At 41.4% G+C, this 22,011-nt stretch overlaps 2 protein-coding genes across 2 annotated transcripts in view; both read right to left on the bottom strand.

The window, feature by feature from the left end:
• The window catches only part of LOC311237910 (retinal-specific phospholipid-transporting ATPase ABCA4-like), a gene marked incomplete at its 5' end in the record, with an annotated part of 151,299 nt that extends 136,271 nt beyond the window's left edge, over positions 1–15,028 (bottom strand). The window contains 6 exon segments of the mRNA XM_084325884.1: positions 4,259–4,456; positions 5,013–5,140; positions 9,999–10,138; positions 10,520–10,661; positions 13,902–13,995; positions 14,963–15,028. Of these exon segments, the coding sequence (XP_084182010.1) occupies positions 4,259–4,456; positions 5,013–5,140; positions 9,999–10,138; positions 10,520–10,661; positions 13,902–13,995; positions 14,963–15,028 (768 nt within the window).
• A 3,250-nt stretch (positions 15,029–18,278) lies between these two features.
• Positions 18,279–22,011, bottom strand: part of arhgap29a (Rho GTPase activating protein 29a) — an 86,553-nt gene continuing 82,820 nt past the window's right edge. The window contains 4 exon segments of the mRNA XM_084325883.1: positions 18,279–18,733; positions 18,736–19,386; positions 19,501–19,612; positions 20,095–20,108. Of these exon segments, the coding sequence (XP_084182009.1) occupies positions 18,420–18,733; positions 18,736–19,386; positions 19,501–19,612; positions 20,095–20,108 (1,091 nt within the window). The 3' untranslated portion in view covers positions 18,279–18,419.

Here is a 22,011-nt window from a genome sequence, read left to right as displayed (position 1 = left end):
GGCCCTGCCCTACTCAATATCTTCAACACCTCCTTGTCTACTGGCGTGGTGCCCCTGGCCTTTAAATCAGCCGTCATTAAAGGGGAACTATCTTATAAATGGCCTTTTTCAGTGTTTAGCATTGTTTCCTAGCTATGTGGACTTATATTAATATGATCTATGTCTCTAATTCTCATATTGGCACATTCTTCCAATTCTCCTCTCACAATATTCACCCTCACTGAACTGAGTCATCTGAAAATGTGCTGATTTGTGATGTCAGAGAGACACCGCTGCATGATAATGTTCAGGCGAGGAAGTGGTTTACCATTGTGGTTGGAGCCCAGGCTCAAAACGGCTTAAGATCTTGAGGTAGAAAAATGCTGTTTTTGAGGACTTGATTAGAAATACAAAACAATGAATTAAAAAAAATGAAAAATTACAGAGGTGTTCCATAAACTCACAGGAATTGTGTAAAAGTGCCCAAATAGTGAAATAAATAGTCAAATAGTTCCCCTTTAAACCACTACTTAAAAAACCGAACCTCGACCCTCTAATCTTGAAAATTTTTGTCTGTAGTGATGACTAGTGGGTGGGATTAGGAGGAGGGGTTTGTATGAATTATTGATCATTTCTGGATACATAAATATGTGATATTTTGTTTAATTAATAATACATTAAAAAAATCCACCTTTTGAATTGACTGGTGCAACACTGGCAGTTCATAAAATATAGCCTAATTCTAAACATATTATATTATCAATTATCCTTTTTACATACCTGTAGATACTATATCTATATCTGTACAATGATCCCTTATACCTACTCTTACTAGTTATACCAGTGGTCAGTATGGCTTTCTACCATAGGGTCTTTATACCTGTTTCACTGTACATAATAATACTATAACACTGTACATATATCTGAATAGCATTATTACTCAGTAGTACTCATTTATATATATATTATATATACTCCAGTTTAATCCCCTGCATATTGTATATTACTATTGCACTTTACTGTTACATTTGCACTCTGGTTAGATGCCAAGCCTATACATTTGATGTGACCCTTCTAAAACGTCCATAATAATCTTACGCCAATTCGCCCTATGTGGTAACCATTCATCTGGGATTTTGAGACAAGCTGGCACTGTCTTCCTCTACAAGCTCTGACCCGTGCAATTCTTTGCAGAAGAAGAGTAAATAAACAACGCAGCAACAAACCCAAATGAGGTTGATACAGTGCCACCACAGCAGTGGGCCCTCTCTACTCCCAAGTCTGCCAAGGGCCAATTAATGCACATCGCTAAATCATTGTGATGGGTCTATATGTGTTGCACTTGACAGAGACAAATGGACAAACGCCCAAAAGGGCTCAATGGCGGCTAAACTCATTGCGTAAGTGATAAATGGTGAATGTATGCATGTAGAGGACATGGTTCTAATCTAAAGCTAAAAGGACGAACAGTAACAGTGTTTCTACGGTTAGTGCACAGTTACTGTAAGATGGAATGTGGTGGGAAAAAATTACTTTCTCCCATCATCTTCAGTCACACTGAGCCCCAGACGCATTGGAGTTTTATACACTGTTGGGAGGTGGATACTGGCAGTTGTCTAACAATGCCTTTACTGTTTCTCTGTTGAATCTGAATATCAAGTGTAGCCAAACCACATATTTGGAGAAAAATGCCTTTAAAGTTATATGGTTTTAAATATACATTGTAATACAGCTGCTATAAAGTGTTACCAGCTATACCTATATATTCTGAATTCATCAGCAAGACATACAGATTATGAAAGCCCATACATTGTAGAAATATATGACAATAAAATGTTGACAAAAAACATCACTTGTGCAAATTAGCCACTGCAACTCCCCGCTGCAAACGACAGCATTCACCACACGTGTTCCTCTGTGTTAGACGAAAGACACATGGCTGCTATTCTCCTCGTGACAAACAAACCTTTTCACCAACTGGCCATAGTCTATAATTCACTGTTGAATTTCATTATTTTACCAGCCAAAATGGATTTTTGGAATCAAAAGGAACCTCCAAATTGGTGGTGGGTTACCTGGCAACCGGGTTGGTAGAGCAAACTAACACCAAACACAGCCAACCAGAATACCAGAATTTGTCCCCTCTGGTGTAACGCCTACATGCTGCACTATGTCCCCTCTGGTGAAACACCTACATGCTGCACTATGTCCCCTCTGGTGAAACGCCTACATGCTGCACTATGTCCCCTCTGGTGAAACGCCTACATGATGCACTATGTCCCCTCTGGTGAAACGCCTACATGCTGCACTATGTCCCCTCTGGTGAAACGCCTACATGATGCACTATGTCCCCTCTGGTGAAACACCTACATGATGCACTATGTCCCCTCTGGTGAAACACCTACATGTTGCACTATGTCCCCTCTGGTGAAACGCCTACATGATGCACTATGTCCCCTCTGGTGAAACGCCTACATGCTGCACTATGTCCCCTCTGGTGAAACGCCTACATGCTGCACTATGTCCCCTCTGGTGAAACGCCTACATGCTGCACTATGTCCCCTCTGGTGAAACGCCTACATGCTGCACTATGTCCCCTCTGGTGAAACGCCTACATGCTGCACTATGTCCCCTCTGGTGAAACGCCTACATGCTGCACTATGTCCCCTCTGGTGAAACGCCTACATGCTGCACTATGTCCCCTCTGGTGAAACGCCTACATGCTGCACTATGTCCCCTCTGGTGAAACGCCTACATGCTGCACTATGTCCCCTCTGGTGAAACGCCTACATGCTGCACTATGTCCCCTCTGGTGAAACGCCTACATGCTGCACTATGTCCCCTCTGGTGAAACACCTACATGATGCACTATGTCCCCTCTGGTGAAACGCCTACATGATGCACTATGTCCCCTCTGGTGTAACGCCTACATGCTGCACTATGTCCCCTCTGGTGAAACGCCTACATGCTGCACTATGTCCCCTCTGGTGAAATGCCTACATGATGCACTATGTCCCCTCTGGTGAAACACCTACATGTTGCACTATGTCCCCTCTGGTGAAACGCCTACATGCTGCACTATGTCCCCTCTGGTGAAACGCCTACATGCTGCACTATGTCCCCTCTGGTGAAACGCCTACATGCGCGTCTCAGAGGGATGTGCAAAGACATGAATTCCTGTCATGAAGACCAATTCTGTGGACTTGTTGAGGGGAATGTATTGAATGCTGTGACTCATAGCATTCAAGTGTTTGACAAACACACAATGTTTGTTGAAACTATCGTTGACACAAATCAAAGTGAATATGAAGAATGTGAAAATGTAGAAAGAAAGACAAACAAGCCAACACATCGTTACAGAGGTGTGGACACAACTCACACGACTTGGACTCGAGTCAGACAAATTTGATGACTTCAGACTCGACGAAATCATAGAAGACTTGTAACTCGACTTTGATTTTAAACACCAATGACTCGTGACTTCACTCAACTTCACATGACTTGAAAGACTAGATACTACCCAAAATGTTAAAAGAATTATGCCATAAAAAGTATAAATATAATCAATTTAATTTCCCTGATTACAGTTCCACTTTGGACCAAGCTGTCAGCCGCCAATCAAGCAGAGAGGGACGTTGTGTGTCAGTGCAGAATCATCTCAATTTAAATATACTACTAACTATTACTCTATTGACTTTAACATTTTGAAATGGCATTACATTTGTTTAAGAACACATTAGGACTTGTTTAGGAATCGAAACCCAAAGTTTCAAAATTGTGACTAGCTTGAGACATGGCTGTCTTGACTCGGGACTTGACTTGGGAATTGCCCGTCTTGATTCGGGACTCGAGTGTAAAGACTTGAGACTTACTTGGGACTCGAGTGTAAAGACTTGAGACTTACTTGGGACTCGAGTGTAAAGACTTGAGACTTACTTGGGACTCGAGTGTAAAGACTTGAGACTTACTTGGGACTCGAGTGTAAAGACTTGAGACTTACTTGGGACTCGAGTGTAAAGACTTGAGACTTACTTGGGACTTGAGACTTACTTGGGACTCGAGTGTAAAGACTTGAGACTTACTTGGGACTCGAGTGTAAAGACTTGAGACTTACTTGGGACTCAAGTGTAAAGACTTGAGACTTACTTGGGACTCGAGTGTAAAGACTTGAGACTTACTTGGGACTTACTAGACAATGATTTGACCCACCACTGCACTATGAACCAACTCTTAACCAGTCAAACTAAAACAGCAGCACGTGTACAAAAGCCACACTGACCAGACGGAAGAGTTTGAAGAAGTCGACGTTGGCGTAGAGCTTGTCCTCGATGATCTGCAGCTTCTGTGGCGTGAGGAGACACATGGCGCTGCGGACGGCGTAGAGGCCCCTGCGGCTGGGGAAGATGATGAAGCGCTCCAGCAGGGGCAGGGTGCAGGCGATGTCCTTCAGGTGGAGCTCTGGGACGCCGTGGGCAAACTGAGCGCGGTCAAAGAGGGCAAAGGTCACAGGTTAGGGGTAAGGCATGTTGTGGTACATTTCAATAGGTGTGGATTTTTTTTTATGTTTAATTGTTTTGGGAAAGTTGGAACTGCCCTGTATAACAAGTATAACCAGTATAACCAGTATAGCCAGTATAACCACAGTCTGACACTGTTGGCGACTTAGCAGCTCCACCAGAGCGGTTTGGGGGTTAAAGTCCATTGCTCACTTTGACATGTGTTGTTGAGGAAAGGGAAAGGTTCACAGACCCCCCCCCCCCCCCCCCTAGCCACATAGCCATTGTAAAGGTTGTCATCTTTAACAGGAATAAAAACACCAAATACATAAACATGGGACACCTGAACATACACTCATGCATGAAAACACACTCCCTTTGACTGTGTGTACGTTGTGTGTGTGTGTGTGTGTGTGTGTGTGTGTGTGTGTGTGTGTGTGTGTGTGTGTGTGTGTGTGTGTGTGTGTGTGTGTGTGTGTGTGTGTGTGTGTGTGTGTGTGTGTGCGTGCGTGTGCGTGTGTGTGTGTGCGCCTCCACCTGCTCGGGTCTGATCTGGGCGTTCACCAGCTGGTTCACCACAGAGTCTGTCAGCCGGACGTCTCTCAACAGGAACGATGTCAGTGTCTCATCATCTTTTAGAATGTCCTCTACCTTCACTCCACGACCTAGAGAGAGAGAGAGAGAGAGAGAGAGAGAGAGAGAGAGAGAGAGAGAGAGAGAGAGAGAGAGAGAGAGAGAGAAAGAAAGAGAGAGAAAGAGAGAGAGCCAGAGGGTGAAAGAGAAAGAGAAAGAGAAAGAGAGAGACGTATATTAGGCCAGTTAGGGTACAGACCCGCGGCTATTCTAATCATACATGAATGAAATAGTACACACACACACGCACACACACACACACACACACGCACACACACACACACACATACACGCACACACACACGCGCGCGTACACACACACACACACACACCAAAGCTGTGTGAGTTGAGAAGTAAAGGAGCCAGAGTTCAACAAGTCCATGTCCATCACCTAGCAGGTGTGCTGCTTAACAAGTCCATCACCTAGCAGGTGTGCTGCTTAACAAGTCCATCACCTAGCAGGTGTGTTACTTAACAAGTCCGTGTCCCATCACCTAGCAGGTGTGTTACTTAACAAGTCCGTGTCCATCACCTAGCAGGTGTGTTACTTAACAAGTCCGTGTCCATCACCTAGCAGGTGTGTTACTTAACAAGTCCGTGTCCATCACCTAGCAGGTGTGTTACTTAACAAGTCCGTGTCCATCACCTAGCAGGTGTGTTACTTAACAAGTCCGTGTCCCATCACCTAGCAGGTGTGTTACTTAACAAGTCCGTGTCCATCACCTAGCAGGTGTGTTACTTAACAAGTCCGTGTCCCATCACCTAGCAGGTGTGTTACTTAACAAGTCCGTGTCCATCACCTAGCAGGTGTGTTACTTAACAAGTCCGTGTCCATCACCTAGCAGGTGTGTTACTTAACAAGTCCGTGTCCCATCACCTAGCAGGTGTGTTACTTAACAAGTCCGTGTCCATCACCTAGCAGGTGTGTTACTTAACAAGTCCGTGTCCATCACCTAGCAGGTGTGTTACTTAACAAGTCCGTGTCCATCACCTAGCAGGTGTGTTACTTAACAAGTCCGTGTCCCATCACCTAGCAGGTGTGTTACTTAACAAGTCTGTGTCCATCACCTAGCAGGTGTGTTACTTAACAAGTCTATGTCCATCACCTAGCAGGTGTGTTACTTAACAAGTCTATGTCCATCACCTAGCAGGTGTGTTGCTTAACAAGTCCGTGTCCATCACCTAGTGAACCAAAACACAAGTATTTTTCACACTGTTGCAACACACTCCAATAATCCGGAGCCGGATTTCCATTTGTTAAGAGCTGACGATCCTAATTCAGTCACACTGTTCAGAGCTGTAAGAACTGCCTACTGAATTACCACACCGTGGGCGACCCAACCTTTTCATGCCAAGGACTTCCGAACAGATGGACATGGAAGTCCATTTGATGTGATTCTGTATCCAGGGACCGCAATCTGAGAGATTTAATGCTAGCTAGTATGACTTGGTACAGAATTGGATAACGGTTTACACACTGCAGGTGGGGGAGAGAGATTGTCTTTACTGGTGAAATCTATGATGGAAATAAGTCATTCTAAATAATAGATAATCTCATCAATAATTTAAAATTGTCACATTAAACTAGCATTCATTTCGCCTGAGGCCCTCTGGGGGCCTCTTGAGGAACATTGGGAACCGCCTCCTTATGTAACAGGTTTCTCAGTACTGTATATTATGCTTCCATTTTGGGGTCCATGGGAAAGTGTGTGGAATGCAGAACCACATCTCTTGAACCCCCATCCATTTCTCTATAGGAGTACTAGGCGGGAGACAGGCCTTACATAATTAATCATACATGCCTTACATAATCAATCATACAGGCCTTACATAATCAATCATGGCATATAATTCAGTTTCACTGTACTTCCATCGTGATAAAGAATTACTTTTCCAGTGCGGGAAAATATTAGCTTTTCATTTGATCCTATTATATTTTGGCTGTATGCACATTCTGTACATTCTTGAAGCGTTTAGCGTGGAAAATAGCCATTTCTAACTTTGATCATCATGACTAAAAATATTTGCAAATATATATATATATATATATATTTTTTTTTTACTAAATGTAACCATAGCATCTCAGCATCGAAATCCATAAAAAATGTAAATGCATTCGAAATCTGGTTCAATATGCAGATAAAGTCTTTGTATCAAGAGCTCACTCAATCGAAAAAAGAATCTCTCCAACCAGTTTCCCATCAGTTCGGGTGACCCGTTTTGTTGACATTTTGGGTTACGCGTTTGCACCTTTAAAAGTCCCTACATGTAAATGTTAATGTTAAGCGGAGGAATGCTACACTGTTTATGTGTTCTCTCTGGAAAAAACCCAGGGAACACGTGAACTCCTTTCTCACCAAGTAAACACAGTGCGCAGGCTGGTCGGTGAAAGTAAGCTTCTTACCTTCATTCCCACTATGCTCTCCAGCTCTCTTTCTTAAGCCTGTGTGGAGTAATCACCGCGCCCCGACAGACACTGATAGGGACAGTAATGGTGGGAGATGGGCATGGTTCGCTCAGTGTGTGTCTCTAGGGTCACTTGGGTTTTTCTTCATTTTTATATTATTATAATTTATAGCTATTCATACCGGTATTAATATTATGCTGCAGGGTCGGGATCAAGTCACTTTCAGTTCAATCAATTAGAAAATGTAAACAGACGTTTCAGTTTACTTGCTGATGATGAAATATTCATTCTCATACTTGTACACGGTTAAGACTTTTTCATGCCGAACAGTTAAAAAAATCTGATTTAAATTTGAAAGAAAATCCACTTCCTGACTTTAGCAAATAGAAAGTGAACTGAGCCAAAAGTCCTCCATTCATCAATCTGCTTACTACGAAAGTATTTAATGTTTAACATGCTTAAGTATCAGAGGTAAATGTACACATTATATACTGTATGTCATTCTTCATATTCTATATACATGGTAACTGCAGGGTCCAGATACATTTCTATATTTCCTTTGAAATGTAGTGGAGTAAACATATAAAGTTCCCTATAATAGAGATACAATCTTAGTTTAGTTACTTTCCCCTCCTAATGATGTACAAGATAAGGCAAACGTTGAGATAACATATAAGATAAAAGGTAAGCATATGGAACTCATTTTTCCTTGGGTTCTTCACGTCACGGTTTTCCCTCATGATTATGAAAACTGGTAAACCCAATATTTAACCAAGTTAAATAATAATAATAATAATAATAATAATAATAATAATAATAGCTTGGAATTACATTGCGCCTTTCATAAAACCCAAGGGGTGATTTACAAAGTAACAGAAAAATGTATCAAACGTAGCAGAAATAACAATAACAATGACGGACAGGATGTGAACAGGTGGGATTTCAGGGCTGTAGATGTTCCAGAGGGTGGGGGGCTGCCATGCTAAAGGCTCCGCCCCCAAAGGTTCACACAAATTGTGGTTCTTCATACCTGTTCATAACCGTCAAATGTAAACCTTGTTTGGGTTCAGAGCTCTTTTCATTCATTATCAAAGGAGCAGCCCCAGATTTTAGGCGTCATCCAAGTGGCATCACAAGACTTCTCTCTGATCTCTAGCTTTAGGAGAGAGTAGTGCATGTTATAATAATAATAATAATAATAATAATAATAATAATAATAATAATAATAATAATAATAATAATAATAATAATAATAATAATAATAATAATAATAATAATAATAATAATAATAATAATAATAATAATAATAATAATAATAATAATAATAATAATAATAATAATAATAATAATAATAATAATAATAATAATAATAATAATAATAATAATAATTAATAATAATGGATTGGATTTATTCACTGAACTGTTCTGGGAGCACAGGAATAACATGCAAATTCCTATTGCCGTTCCCATTTAAAGTTGCACTATGTAGTTTGGGGGAGAGACATTTTTAACTCAAGGAACTGAAACTCAAGGAAGTAATATATATAATGTATTATATATAAGTAATATATTTTCAGCGACTTCGGGTCATTGAGAAGCGCTATATAAATTAAATTAATTATTATTATTATTATTATTATTATTATTATTATTATTATTATTATTATTATTATTATTATTATTATTATTATTATTATTATTATTATTATTATTATTATTATTATTATTATTATTATTATTATATATATTCCATGGATATATAACCGGGTCCCTGGAACACTGAAGCTAGAAAGCTGCCTGAAATGTACTGTTTCACCATAGTTGACAATGGCAGGGCCCGTAAACATATTTACTATTCCAAGAAATCTTTTCTAGTATTATGTCTGATTCAAAGTGCCTCAAAATTATTTTGTTTTGATTTATGAGAACCGAAGAATAATTCTAACATGAATTGCAGGTGTTGCAAATGTAAATAAATGTCCACCCCAAAACAAAAAAAGGTCTTAAAGTCTGCGAACTTTAATGATATCAGAAGCCTACAACATGAACTTCTAATTATGTCTTATTCGGGAACAAAGCAAAGACAGAATCTAGTAGCCAATCTGACCGATGGATGAAAAAGTTACAGTACATTTTTACATTTAGTCATTTAGTCGATGCTTTTATCCAAAGCGACTTACAAGTTCTGTACGACGAGTCAACAGGAAGGGTACAACTCTTTCAGCTGAGTAACAATGTTCATCAAACAGTGGGTGGTGCAGTGTTGAGTGCATAGACGTAAAGACATATTAGTATAGTGGGAAGAGTGCATGATAGAGGACAGTAAGAAGTAGTTATTTGATTTTATTATTTATTTATTTATTTTTATTTACAGTACTTTATTTACAGTACTTTCCTGCTCTGAATATTACCTATAGCTGACCGTGGATCTGCCTCTTTGAGACACCCTCCCACTAAGTTTGGGGGTTAACAGAGGCACTGACCTGAGACCCGTTCTGGATGGATGCGCAGAGTGTCCATAAAGTTACTCATGGCGGTCAGCTCCCTCCAGAGACGCCCCAAGTGTAGGAGCTCCATGTCTCGGAAGAGAAGCTCCTGGCTGTCGGCATAGAATCGAGCCAGTCTGAGGAGGGAGCCGGGGTCGAGAAGAGGTCATAAACACGTGCCCGTATAAACACATGCAAACACGCGAGGATCGCTTCTGTGGACATATTAAGACCAAATGGAATGTACAAATCCACAGCAAACACACTGTATGTTCAGGCATGAACGCACAGGTGCACAGGTGCACTCGAGCACACCTGCGTACTCACACATACAAACTCCAAACCTCTCACCCAGAACATCAATAGCCAGTGTAAGTGGCCTGACCTTTTAAAGATGTTCTGTATATTACGCAACTCTGTCCTTTCATCTGGGATATAAAAAAAAATTTATCATGTGAATCCAAGACTTCACGCCATAATGGACCTTCCTTAGCTAGCGGACGGGGGGCCGTACTCACATGGAGTTGTTATAGTTGGACACCAGGCCAGGAGATTCACCACGGGTGGGGTGTTGGAAACAAGGGTTGTTGGCGTTGCAGAGGATCCCCTGGATCCAAGGGAGGATCCCTGTGGACGGCATGGCCTTGTTGGGGAAGTGGCCTGGGGAAGTGGCGAGAGGACAATGTTTAAAACAACATTCTGGAAATGAGATCATAGAGACCAATTAGGCTATAGAGAGTAAACAGAATATTGTGTGTATTGCCATGGAAACGGAACTCACACAGCCTACAAAGCCCAACGGTAAACAAGGAGTATAAAAGACACAATAGCCTTGTATGAAGATTTATACTTTCCTTGACAGTAAACAGGACAGGGTGTTTACATGAAGATTAACTATGATAGAACCTACTCCTGTGTGTTTTTATTTATTTTATTTATTTACCACAGAAATACTGTAATGATTTATAGTATTCCTGTGTTTATTTTTTCATACACACAATTCACCATATACATACTAGTGATTCACCATACTATTTCTAAATTGAAGAAATTGAAAGTTTGAACATAGAAACACTACATATTCTATATAATTCTGTAGTGATTCACTATAGTGGCCTAAAAAAATAAACACCACAGGAATGTAGCTTTACTACACTGCATTGTCATATTGTACTGTGGTACAAGCTTAACAAGGCTTGTTGCAAATGGGATATGATGTTTAAATGCACCATCACATGTATATACTATGTGTGTATGTATGTTATGTATGTCTATATGTATGTATGTATGTATATATGTATGTATTTTATGTATGTATATACACTGCTGCGTCTGTACTGTCCTGCAGAGGCAAGCTGCGGTGGCTGATGTCGCTGCCTTTTTATTTTGTATATATTTCCTTTGTTTGCCTTTGTATGCCAATGTATGTATATATGAACTGGATAATGTACGCGGCCTTATGGAAACAGAAGGAAAAGGGTGAAATCTAAAATTAATAAAGGAAAAATGTATAAAAATTTAAGAAAACTGAAAACGAACTTTTAAGAAAATTAAAAATGAATGGGATGGGGTGAATGTTCCCAAACTTGAAGGTGCACTAGGGTTTTTCAGGGGAAGGGGATTTACATTTGCAGACCCTGCGATTAAGTTACATAACACATAGTACTATGTAGGCTGTACAGTATGTAATTATTACGTCTGAAGTCACAAATCAAAACAAAATAATATTTAGTCACAGTGAACCAAATGTAAACCTAGAAGATACTTGTAAACAAAATTGCGCGTCCCTGCCACTGCCACTGTCTAGCTTCAAACAGTCTTCCAAGAGTCCAGTTCTCCTCTAAGACAGTTTGTTTATTCAATCATAAACAGATTTGTTTTTTCCACTTCTCCGAATTTCTAAATTCCACACGCACTTTAAGCTTGGGATCTTACGTGGAGTCACACAATCTGGTCCCAAGATAAAACTCCTAATTGATTTGATGTGAAAGTCCAGTCCCACAATAAAGTTCCTACTAAATTCAAACTGACTCTAATGATATGTTATTTTCAAATGAACTGGTTGTACAAAAACCCTTGTGAAGGCTGTACAGAAACCCTTGTGGAGGCTGTACAGAAACCCTTGTGAAGGCTGTACAGAAACCCTTGTGAAGGCTGTACAGAAACCCTTGTGAAGGCTGTACAGAAACCCTTGTGAAGGCTGTACAGAAACCCTTGTGAAGGCTGTACAGAAACCCTCGTGAAGGCTGTACAGAAACCCTTGTGAAGGCTGTACAGAAACCCTCGTGAAGGCTGTACAGAAACCCTTGTGAAGGCTGTACAGAAACCCTTGTGAAGGCTGTACAGAAACCCTTGTGAAGGCTGTACAGAAACCCTTGTGAAGGCTGTACAGAAACCCTTGTGAAGGCTGTACAGAAACCCTTGTGAAGGCTGTACAGAAACCCTTGTGAAGGCTGTACAGAAACCCTTGTGAAGGCTGTACAGAAACCCTTGTGAAGGCTGTACAGAAACCCTCGTGAAGGCTGTACAGAAACCCTTGTGAAGGCTGTACAGCCTATATGCACTCTTCACTGACCAGCTCTACAAGAGCAGCTTGATTGCTGGCCCCAAAGAATGAGATGTTTTTCATGAACTTGATATGATTTGTTATCACTAAGATGTGAACATAACATTCTCATGTGTTTCAAAATGCTTGGGGCCACAGAAACTTCCGGACTCTGGCATCTGCCATGAAAGAAGGTCCTGGCTTAACATTCTGTATTGTCGCAGTGAAAGGGTTAACCCTTTGTCGTGTGGCAGTGAAAGGGTTAACCTTCTGTATTGTCGGAATTAGACCCTGAGTTTGACTGGGATGATATTTGGACTAATGTCACATTGGCTTCCCACAAACCCTAATCACCAGCAAATACATTTTAATTATATTCATAGGACATACTGTGAGGTTGTGCGCTATGGGGTTGGTGGCCGATTCTCGATGCACTCTGTGCGCTCTAGGCGCTGCCGGCACTTATACACATGTTTTGGGATTGCCCACCAGTGGCTAATTTTTGGAAATCCATGGCAACTAAACTCTCGAACATTTGTGGCCTGACAATTCCACATACGGCAACAACACTACTCCTAAATGACATAACATTACTACCGACCTCCATACAACAAAAAATAATCATACTGGCGGGCATCCCAGCAGCCAAGAAATTAATAGCCATGAGGTGGAAGCAACCGGAAAAACTCACAATGACCAATTGGTCATTAACATTTTTGGATATCATATATATGGAGATTTCCTATATATATGTCCTGTGAAGTCCTGTTTATTGTTGTTATGTGTTGTCTTGTTTCATGTAAAAGAAAATAAATTAAAAAAATTGTATCACAAAAAAAACGTCTGTATTGTCGCAGTGAAAGGGTTAACCTTCTGTAGTGTGGTTGTGAACGGGTTAACCCTTTGTCATGTGGCAGTGAAAGGGTTAACCTTTTGTATTGTTGCAGTGAAAGGGTTAACCCTTTGGTAGGGTGGTGGTGAAAGGGTTAAAGCATTCAGTCGATCCGTTTGTCTCCTATTCACCGATGTGTCTCACGAATCTCCTACAACCAACTGAAGCCCTCAGCTATACTGCACGTTGGCTTTTAAATATCTTGAACAGTAATCACCCGACGGTACACATCCACTGTCCTTTACAATACGACTTTCCAACCTACAGCCTTTTTGATCATGAGACTTGGAAACATCTGAAAACTTGACGGTTTTGTATGATCTGAAGGGATGATTCAAATATATACAGGGTACCGTGGTGTGGACCGTGTATGATATATCCCCTTATTCCAGAGTATATTTCTACTAGTTAGAGGGTTCCTAATGCTTTAGTGGAGCCTGGCCGTGAAGAGTGTTTGTCTTACATTCATGTTGGCGATACAGTGGGTTTGCTTTCCTCAGCCACACCAGTACAATGAACAGAACCACGGGCCACATGATCTCCATAAAGAACCGCACCTGGAGGAAAAAGACAACAACAGTCACCGACCTCAACCTCATTACAAACCCAATAGCGTCTCAGGGCAGTTACAGAAAGTAGACAAAGTTATTTGGAGAGACTCAAACTCGCTTAGCTGTTTGGCAAAAACATACTGTAACTACCGGCCAAGGCACTGCACGCCTCTGCTGAAGTGTTGACAGAGTTTCTTTTTAACTTTGTATTCTAAATGAAGCAAGAGGAGATCGGAATGTCCACTATGTGTTCTGTCTCTTCTGTGTTTCTCCATCTCTGACCACGCTGCAGGGGGGGTGGTTGGCACAATGTGTGATCTGGCCATGGGTGGTTGAGCTTTTCCAGCAATCTAAGGACCAACCGCTGTTGCATTTATGTAATCTGTGATCAAGTAAAAGAGGCTAAAGAAAGGAGAACCCGTGTGAAACGCTCTCCTCCTGACATGTAAACTGGTCATTAATCCAGAGCACAAGACCGCAATGTATTTCCATGGAACATCAGATGTATTACTTCCACCAAAAAGAACATTTTGTAGCTGCGTCTCCTCTGAATACTTCTCTTGTTAGTCGTCACTCTGAAAGCCCTTTGAAGGATGTTCCACAAGTCGATGAAAACAGCAGTTTAGGATGACGGCACAATGCTTTTGAGTTTAGTTCCATAACAAGATGGAACCTGTTTATAGTCATTCTTGTAATGCACCATAGGTACCTGTAACAGTAGACTCCCAAACTCAACTACAAGACTGATTTCAGATTTCTGCCAAATGATTTTAGATATAAAAATTAAGCCCAAATATCGTTTAAATTACAGGTATTTGCCATCTTAATATATTTTTCTTTACAAAATGGAACCATTTCAGAGTGTTATTCTCTGTACCTTTGAATTATCCAGCAATTAGCCTCTGGTGCAATTTTTCATTTCTGAAATGGAAACACGGGGCTATGAGATTCTGAATGACACCTTTCATTTTACCTTCTGCCTCTTGCGGACGGTCCAGTTCTTCCATAACAGGAGCTGCACCTGCCTGGCCATCCCCATGATGCCTCCTCTTCGCCCCCCGTAGGGGTCACCACCTGGACACAAGCCTGCAGGCATCCCACAACCATAAGGTCTGAGCTGCTCCAATGCTCATGTCATATATTTAGTTAAGTATCTGATTTGTTTACAGAGATATAGTTCAGATGCAAACATGTAACCCTAAATACTAAGCAGTGTGTGACGAGAGGGTTGGCCAAACGGCTTTCTAGGGCATGTCAATCATGTACGATACACTGACGGTTTTAATAGGATGATTTTAATTGGATGAACTGTAGGGCTACTGTGATCGAGAAAGGTAACAATGATACTTAAAGGTGCACTGTGTAACTTTGTGAATCAGAGAAGTGAATCATTTCTAAGGAATATTTTCACAACTAAATAAACAAACGCTTCTTGAAAAGTTACTATTTCATTGCTGCCGTTTACAATTTTGTTAACAAACATATTCTAGGCTTACGTTTGGTTCACAGTGCGTAACATTTTTTTTTGGTTTTCATTTATGATAACATTAGAATAAGAATTTGAGTAAATGTCTTTTGCAGGCTCACAAATCCCATTCCAACTAAACAGTGCACTAAATAATGCACCTTTAAAGGGGAATGTCACGCATTATATGAATTAAAATGCGTAATTCCTGTGCCCAGGACATTTCAGTCAAATATTTGTACTGTCTCCTAAAAGTAAGTATTCAGAAGGAGAACCCTGGATGTAAAATCTGGTGTTGCTTCATGTCATGAATGATTGGGGCAGCGACTAAAAAGGACTCAACTAAAAAGTTGAGCTGTTAATGATGCTTACATTCTACTTTTTCTAAAATGTATGATCCAGAAGAAACATTTGCAGGCCGGTTTTATTGGCCCAATCAATCCCTCATTCATCGTTAGCCGCAGATTTGACACACAGCTGATGTCACAAATGTTATTCCTAGCTCTAGGATAGAATGGTGCATGTTCACAAATCAGTCCTGGGTCACAGGAATAACATACTTTTTTTTTTTTTAAGTGTCATACTCATCTAAAGCAATCATAATACAATGCATATATACTTGAGGAATCTGATATTCATAGACTTTCATAGTCTTTAATAAAGGAATGCCAACATTATTGAAATATTTTCAGAATTGGAACATAGAATCAGAAACTATGCAGTTGATAGTTATGACAATTCAATATGTATGACCGGAATGGATTTTCAGTGGAAAAAGTACAAATGTTTACATATGTGTATGTACATGTATGACTGTGAAATGTATGTACATGTATGACTGTGAAATGCACGAGTAGTAGCACTACTGCAGTTACTACATCTGTGTTAAAATGCACTTTCATCGGGAGCCTCTGGTGTGGGCTAGTAATAGCCTTGTAATGAGGTTAATAAGCTCAAGACACTTCACGTGTGAGGGGTAGACGCTTACAAAGATACTCCTCCTGTGTCTAGCCTATAATAACACATTGTTTTGAACCAGACTAATTTTAGCTTGTGAAAAGGCAGGATTGCGTGTCCACTCCTCGTATTGTTGCCTAGAATTACATTTAAACCAGAAAGAATCGAGGATAGTTTGCGAGTGGTACTGTGATAGTTAGCCTAGTGTTGCTGTAACCACACAGCACATTACCAACAGCCGATATTAAGCATTAACACATGAACAACACAACATGACCACACTATATAGTACAGAATATTACCTACCTCAGAAGAAAACGGTGGACTAACATCTGAATATAGCATGAGACCAAATATAGTGCACCGAGTGTTCCATGGCGACACTAACACTGCCTGTTTCCCAGACCTTGCGAATAGTTAAGCAGATTGATTTAATCTTCTTTCTCAATGCTTGGACTGCCAATCCCACTCATCCATTCGTAGAAAGGCCTACGTGACCCAACTGTCAGGTGTGAATAATACAATCCTGTAATTATATGCTATTTTTCCACATTAACTCATGATACTATCTAGTTTGCGTGCATATGTACAAAACAGCTCATCCTATTGCTTGGTCTTCATAAAATATGACATGACATGAGCAACAGGTTTTTGTTGCTAAACATCAGATAACTGATACAATAATGCATAATTTCTAATATCAACATGGGAAATAATATAAATTGTCTAATTGCAAAACGTGAACCAACAAAACCAATCATATTTGGAAGTTGTCAGATATATTTTAATAAGTTACAAAAAGGTGTTTGTTTTTATGTACCTGTTTTGTACAATGAAATGGATTTTTAATACAATTAAACATTCGTCACGCTTGCATGGAGAAAAATAAAACATACAGAGATATCATTCTCATAAATGATGCACTTACCGGTAATTTACAATGAACTTTGTGAGATTATGGTTATTAATAAAAAATAACTACACCTTTAAAAAATAAAATAAAATAATAATAAAATAAAAAAAAGAGAAAGAAATCGCTTTGGCTGTTATAACATCTGTAGGTTGTAACCGATCTTTATATTAAAACAGGCAAGATATCCTGGTGATAACATTCAATGACGTGTCAACATTCATAAAGAAGCTGATGTATACCCTTTGCTAGAGGGGCTATGATATGTAACATATTACCAAGTGTCAGTCAAGTGACTGTGAAAATATAGCTGAGCATGTAACAAAAAAAGTGATTATATTGCTGGATACACAAATTATTACAGAAATTATTTAAAAATAGCCTAAATGTAACACTGTATACAATATTCTGACTTACAATAAGAGGAAACATACAATTCAGAAAGGACTTGTGGAAGACTGTATTTAAGCAGAGTAAGTGCACCAATATATTGTTCAATGCAGTGGCCATACACACAGTTGTAACAGTAGAAATCATACTTTTTTGGTATATAAACATAATGGTATGATGATGTACAGTAAGAACTTATTACGATAGCTTTCTTTTGAATAAAACACAATTGCAGCTTAAAAATAATTATAAATATTCTGTCCTGCCACCAACAGTTCTGAAATCATAAAATGTAACTTTTTAAAGGGGGGGGGGGGGGGGGACTAACCATTTAAAAACACTGTTGTGATTGCTGATTGATGCGTGAAGCAACTTTAAAATAAAATACACAGCATTATAAGTGCATCTTGTTTTCTTTTCTGTAGACCAATGGTACAGGATATCCTTACAGATAAGGAATATATATATATATATATATATATATATATATATATATATATATATATATATATAACAGTATATATAAACAAATATATATATATTATATATATTAATATAGAACACTTCCACTGGTCTTTTTTGATCATTTTCACAGTCCAACATTTCTCTTGTAATTAGTTTTTCTCATATAATATGGCACATCATTATACACATTGGAGCTCTCAGTCTCATTGCGCCCCTAGAATCTGAGCTGGTGGTGGGGAGGGGTCACACAAAATGAGCCTCCCTGTGTTCCACCTCTTGGAGGCGCCTGGGCCTTAGTCTCTGGTACACAGGCTTGGCCTCACTTTGGTTCAGTTCCTCCGGGCTGGAGCTGGGAGACTGGGGCCGGGAGAGAGACGGGGCCCCCTGCTCCGCCTCAATGTCCTCCTCGAGAGGCTCGTCCACAGACACCTCGATCTCAATCCCCAACTCCTCTTCCTCGTCGTCATCCTCGTCCTCCTCCTCCTCCTCCTCGGCGCTGTTAGCCGCCGTGCACTTCTTCAGGGCCGCGTCAGCCAGCGCCTTGGCCTTGTTCCCTGAGGGGGCTTGTAGAAGGTGCCCGGCGGAGGCTGAAGAGTCCTGGGGGCCCTGAAAGCCGTGGCCACGAGGCCGTTATCGTCCCTCCTCTGAGTCCTGCTCGGCCGCACCGCGATGGTGTAGGGTCTGTTGGGGCAGAAGGTGGGACAACCTGAGCTCCCGAGGGAGAAGGTGGCCACAGACACCGGGGGAGAGGCGGATAAGTTACTCGGCGCGTCCACGGTCGTTGCGCTCTCTGCCGGCAAGCCGGCCATGATCTTTGCAGTCCTGGGGGTGATGTCGTAATGCTTGTACTGCTTGTCCCACGTCCTGCGTAGTGTCTGCGTGTCGATAAATGTACTCCGGTAGTGCATGCCGCCGCCCACTCGCGACCTCGGCGTCTCGTCCTCGCACACCTCCTCGATGGCCTGGTCGCGACCCCTCCCGCCGTCCTGCTCGGCGCTGTTCCGCGCGTTCTTCTCGTCGACGCTCCCGCGGTTGAGGACCTGTTCGGCGGGCATGCTGACGGGCCGGGAGGAGAGTTTGCAGCGGGGGTGCCTCAGCTGGACTCGGGCAACGGTAACATGGTTGGAACGCGTGAGGCCCCTCGGCAAGGCCTCAGGGACGCTCGGTGACGTCGGGACGTCGCTGAAGAGCTCCTGGTCCACGTCCTCGGCTGGAAGCAGAGAGACACGAGGAGTTACAAACACATCTGGGAGAACTCGAGTAGAGTTGAATAGTTATGGGCTTATATCTACTGTATTGGGTCTCGCTTTGTGCCAGCACTGACCTGGTTCAAAGTCCCTCCCATCGGGCCTGGGTGTGGTCTCCTGGACCTCAGACAGTAAATGGGAGGAGGGGATTATGGAGGAATGCCTCTTATACACCTTAGAGGAGCTCTGCTGTGGTGGTGGAGTAGTACAGAGAGAGAGAGAGAGAGAGAGAGAGAGAGAGAGAGAGAGAGAGAGAGAGAGAGAGAGAGAGAGAGAGAGAGAGAGAGAGAGAGAGAGAGAGAGAGAGAGAGAGAGAGAGAGAGAGAGAGAGAGAGAGAGAGAGTGAGAGAGAGAGAGAGAGAGAGAGAGAGAGAGAGAGAGAGAGAGAGAGAGAGAGAAGAGAGAGAGAGAGAGAAGGAGAGAGAGAGAAGAGAGAGAGAGAGAGAGAGAGGGAGAATAGTCAAAGAGGGGGACAGACAGACACAGACAAGACAGAAAGAAGAGAGAGAGAGACAGAGAGAGGGGGGAGATAATCTTAGCCATCTTATATGAAAAGCCAATGCATATCTTTTTTTTGGTGGATAGTCGTGTCCAATATGCTTCATCTCTGCGATGTTACAACATTACAAAATTCTTATCAGAATTTTGTATCCAGCTAATTTCCCCAATACTCTGACACCAAGAACTGTGTAACAAACATAATCTATATGGAATTCAAAGTGACTTGGTTTTCCACACATAAGGAGAAACTATTATATCTTAGTATAATTTTTTTTGATTTAATAAAAGGAAAAGATATATATATTATATGATTGTACTTCCCACATGCAATTGTCCAGGATGACCCCGTCAGAGGGTAAGTTCAGAATGTTGGCCTCTTAGTCCTATTTACCAATGCTCAAGTCAAGTCAAGTCAAGAGTTTTAATTGTCACGGCATACAAGTATACAATGAAATGTGGGTGGTCTTGCCCGCGACGATGTGCAATACAGTGGTACAACATATAATAGAATCCAATAAAAATACAGTGGTACAACATATAATAGAATCCAATAAAAAACAACAGTGCAATAACCAGGTAACATGGTGTGACATCTCGGTATCTGTACATAGTATTTACAGAGCATATAGGACATGCTAGGTAGCTTTAGTAGTGCAATACACTGTTCCTGTTGTTATACTAATTTAACACTTTGGGTGCCGGGAGCCGTCTTTAGACGTCTTTGCTGGCCATGCTAAAGTTGCCGGGGGACGCTGTACGTCGTCTTTATATCAATATTTCAAAAATCTGCGATCGGATTCATAATGTCCCTCCGCTGGCCTGAGATCCACCAGCAGGACCCACTGAGCTCTCTGGCGGTTCAGGAGCGCCATCTGGTGGCCGATCGGCGCAAGCGCTTAACAGGAAGCGCACTAGAGGTTTTGCTAGACGTCCGTATTGCTTCCGGCCACTCGGTACATGTCCCGTGACTCTAGCTCGTCACTCTACATAGCGATCGATTGCCCAATAACTCGATAAACAACATGATTTGGACGTATATACCATTATACAAGCTGGAGATGGACCGGGTAATAATATATCCCATAATGATACAATTTCTACTCGACGATGATCGCCCAACGGCGCGCGGAGACTGGGGTGAGTTTCAGCGTGTAACGTTACCGTCTTCGATAATAACTGATATTATCAACATTTGACCCACATTAGATGATTGGTATAACGCTGCCCACGGAATTATAAACGCCCCCTCGCCCATCCGGTCAACATCAGATGACGTGTAGTAACTTCTAGAAGTACGTCTAGTTGGAATTTTTTATATCGCGCTGATTGCCATCAAACTGTATTTCATCATCAATATAATGCATTTGGGGCTATATATCACGTTCTGGAGAAAGCTGCAGAAAGAGATGAAAACATACTTATACATTAGACCATACTTTACTATGAATATGTGAATGAAAAAGTTTAACGTTGCTACACAATGAACAATACATATAGGACTTTGAATGGGCCCTAATAATGGCAATGTAGCAATAGAATTTAAAAAGTTATAGCCCTGCAAAGAAGGGGACTTTCTCCATAGACAAATAGCGCTGGCAATCTATGGTATATCATTAATTTAACCTTAGGCAACCAAAGTGTTAAAGTGGCCTTTCCTCTTGGCCATAAGTGTGCGTGTGTGCGGCATGAGTGTTAAAGTGGCTGCTAGTGTGTGAGCGTGCTCAGCGTGCGTGTCGTGTGTGTGCTTGTGTGTGGATAGTTCAGTTTCTGTGGCTCTCAATGTTCATTGTTCAGGACTCTGATGGCCTGGGGGAAGAAGCTGAGCCTAAGCCTCTCCGTCCTAGTAGCTGGGGTTCGCAGGCGTCTGCCTGACCTCAGCAGCTGGAACAGGCTGTTATTGGGGTGGTGGGGGTCTTTCATTATTCTGCAGGCTCTGGATTTGCACCTCTTGTTGTATAGAACCTGCAGGGGAGGTAGTGCAATACCCGTGGTACGCTCGGCTGAGCGCACCACTCTCTGTAGGGCCTTCTTGTCCTGTGCCGTGCTGTTTCCATACCAGGCAGTGATGTTTCCGGTCAAGATGCTCT

This window comes from Notolepis coatsorum (assembly GCF_963971535.1).
Source record: "Notolepis coatsorum genome assembly, chromosome: 12".
Classification (NCBI taxonomy): domain Eukaryota; kingdom Metazoa; phylum Chordata; class Actinopteri; order Aulopiformes; family Paralepididae; genus Notolepis; species Notolepis coatsorum.
This window is presented reverse-complemented; position numbering and strand designations above follow the sequence as displayed.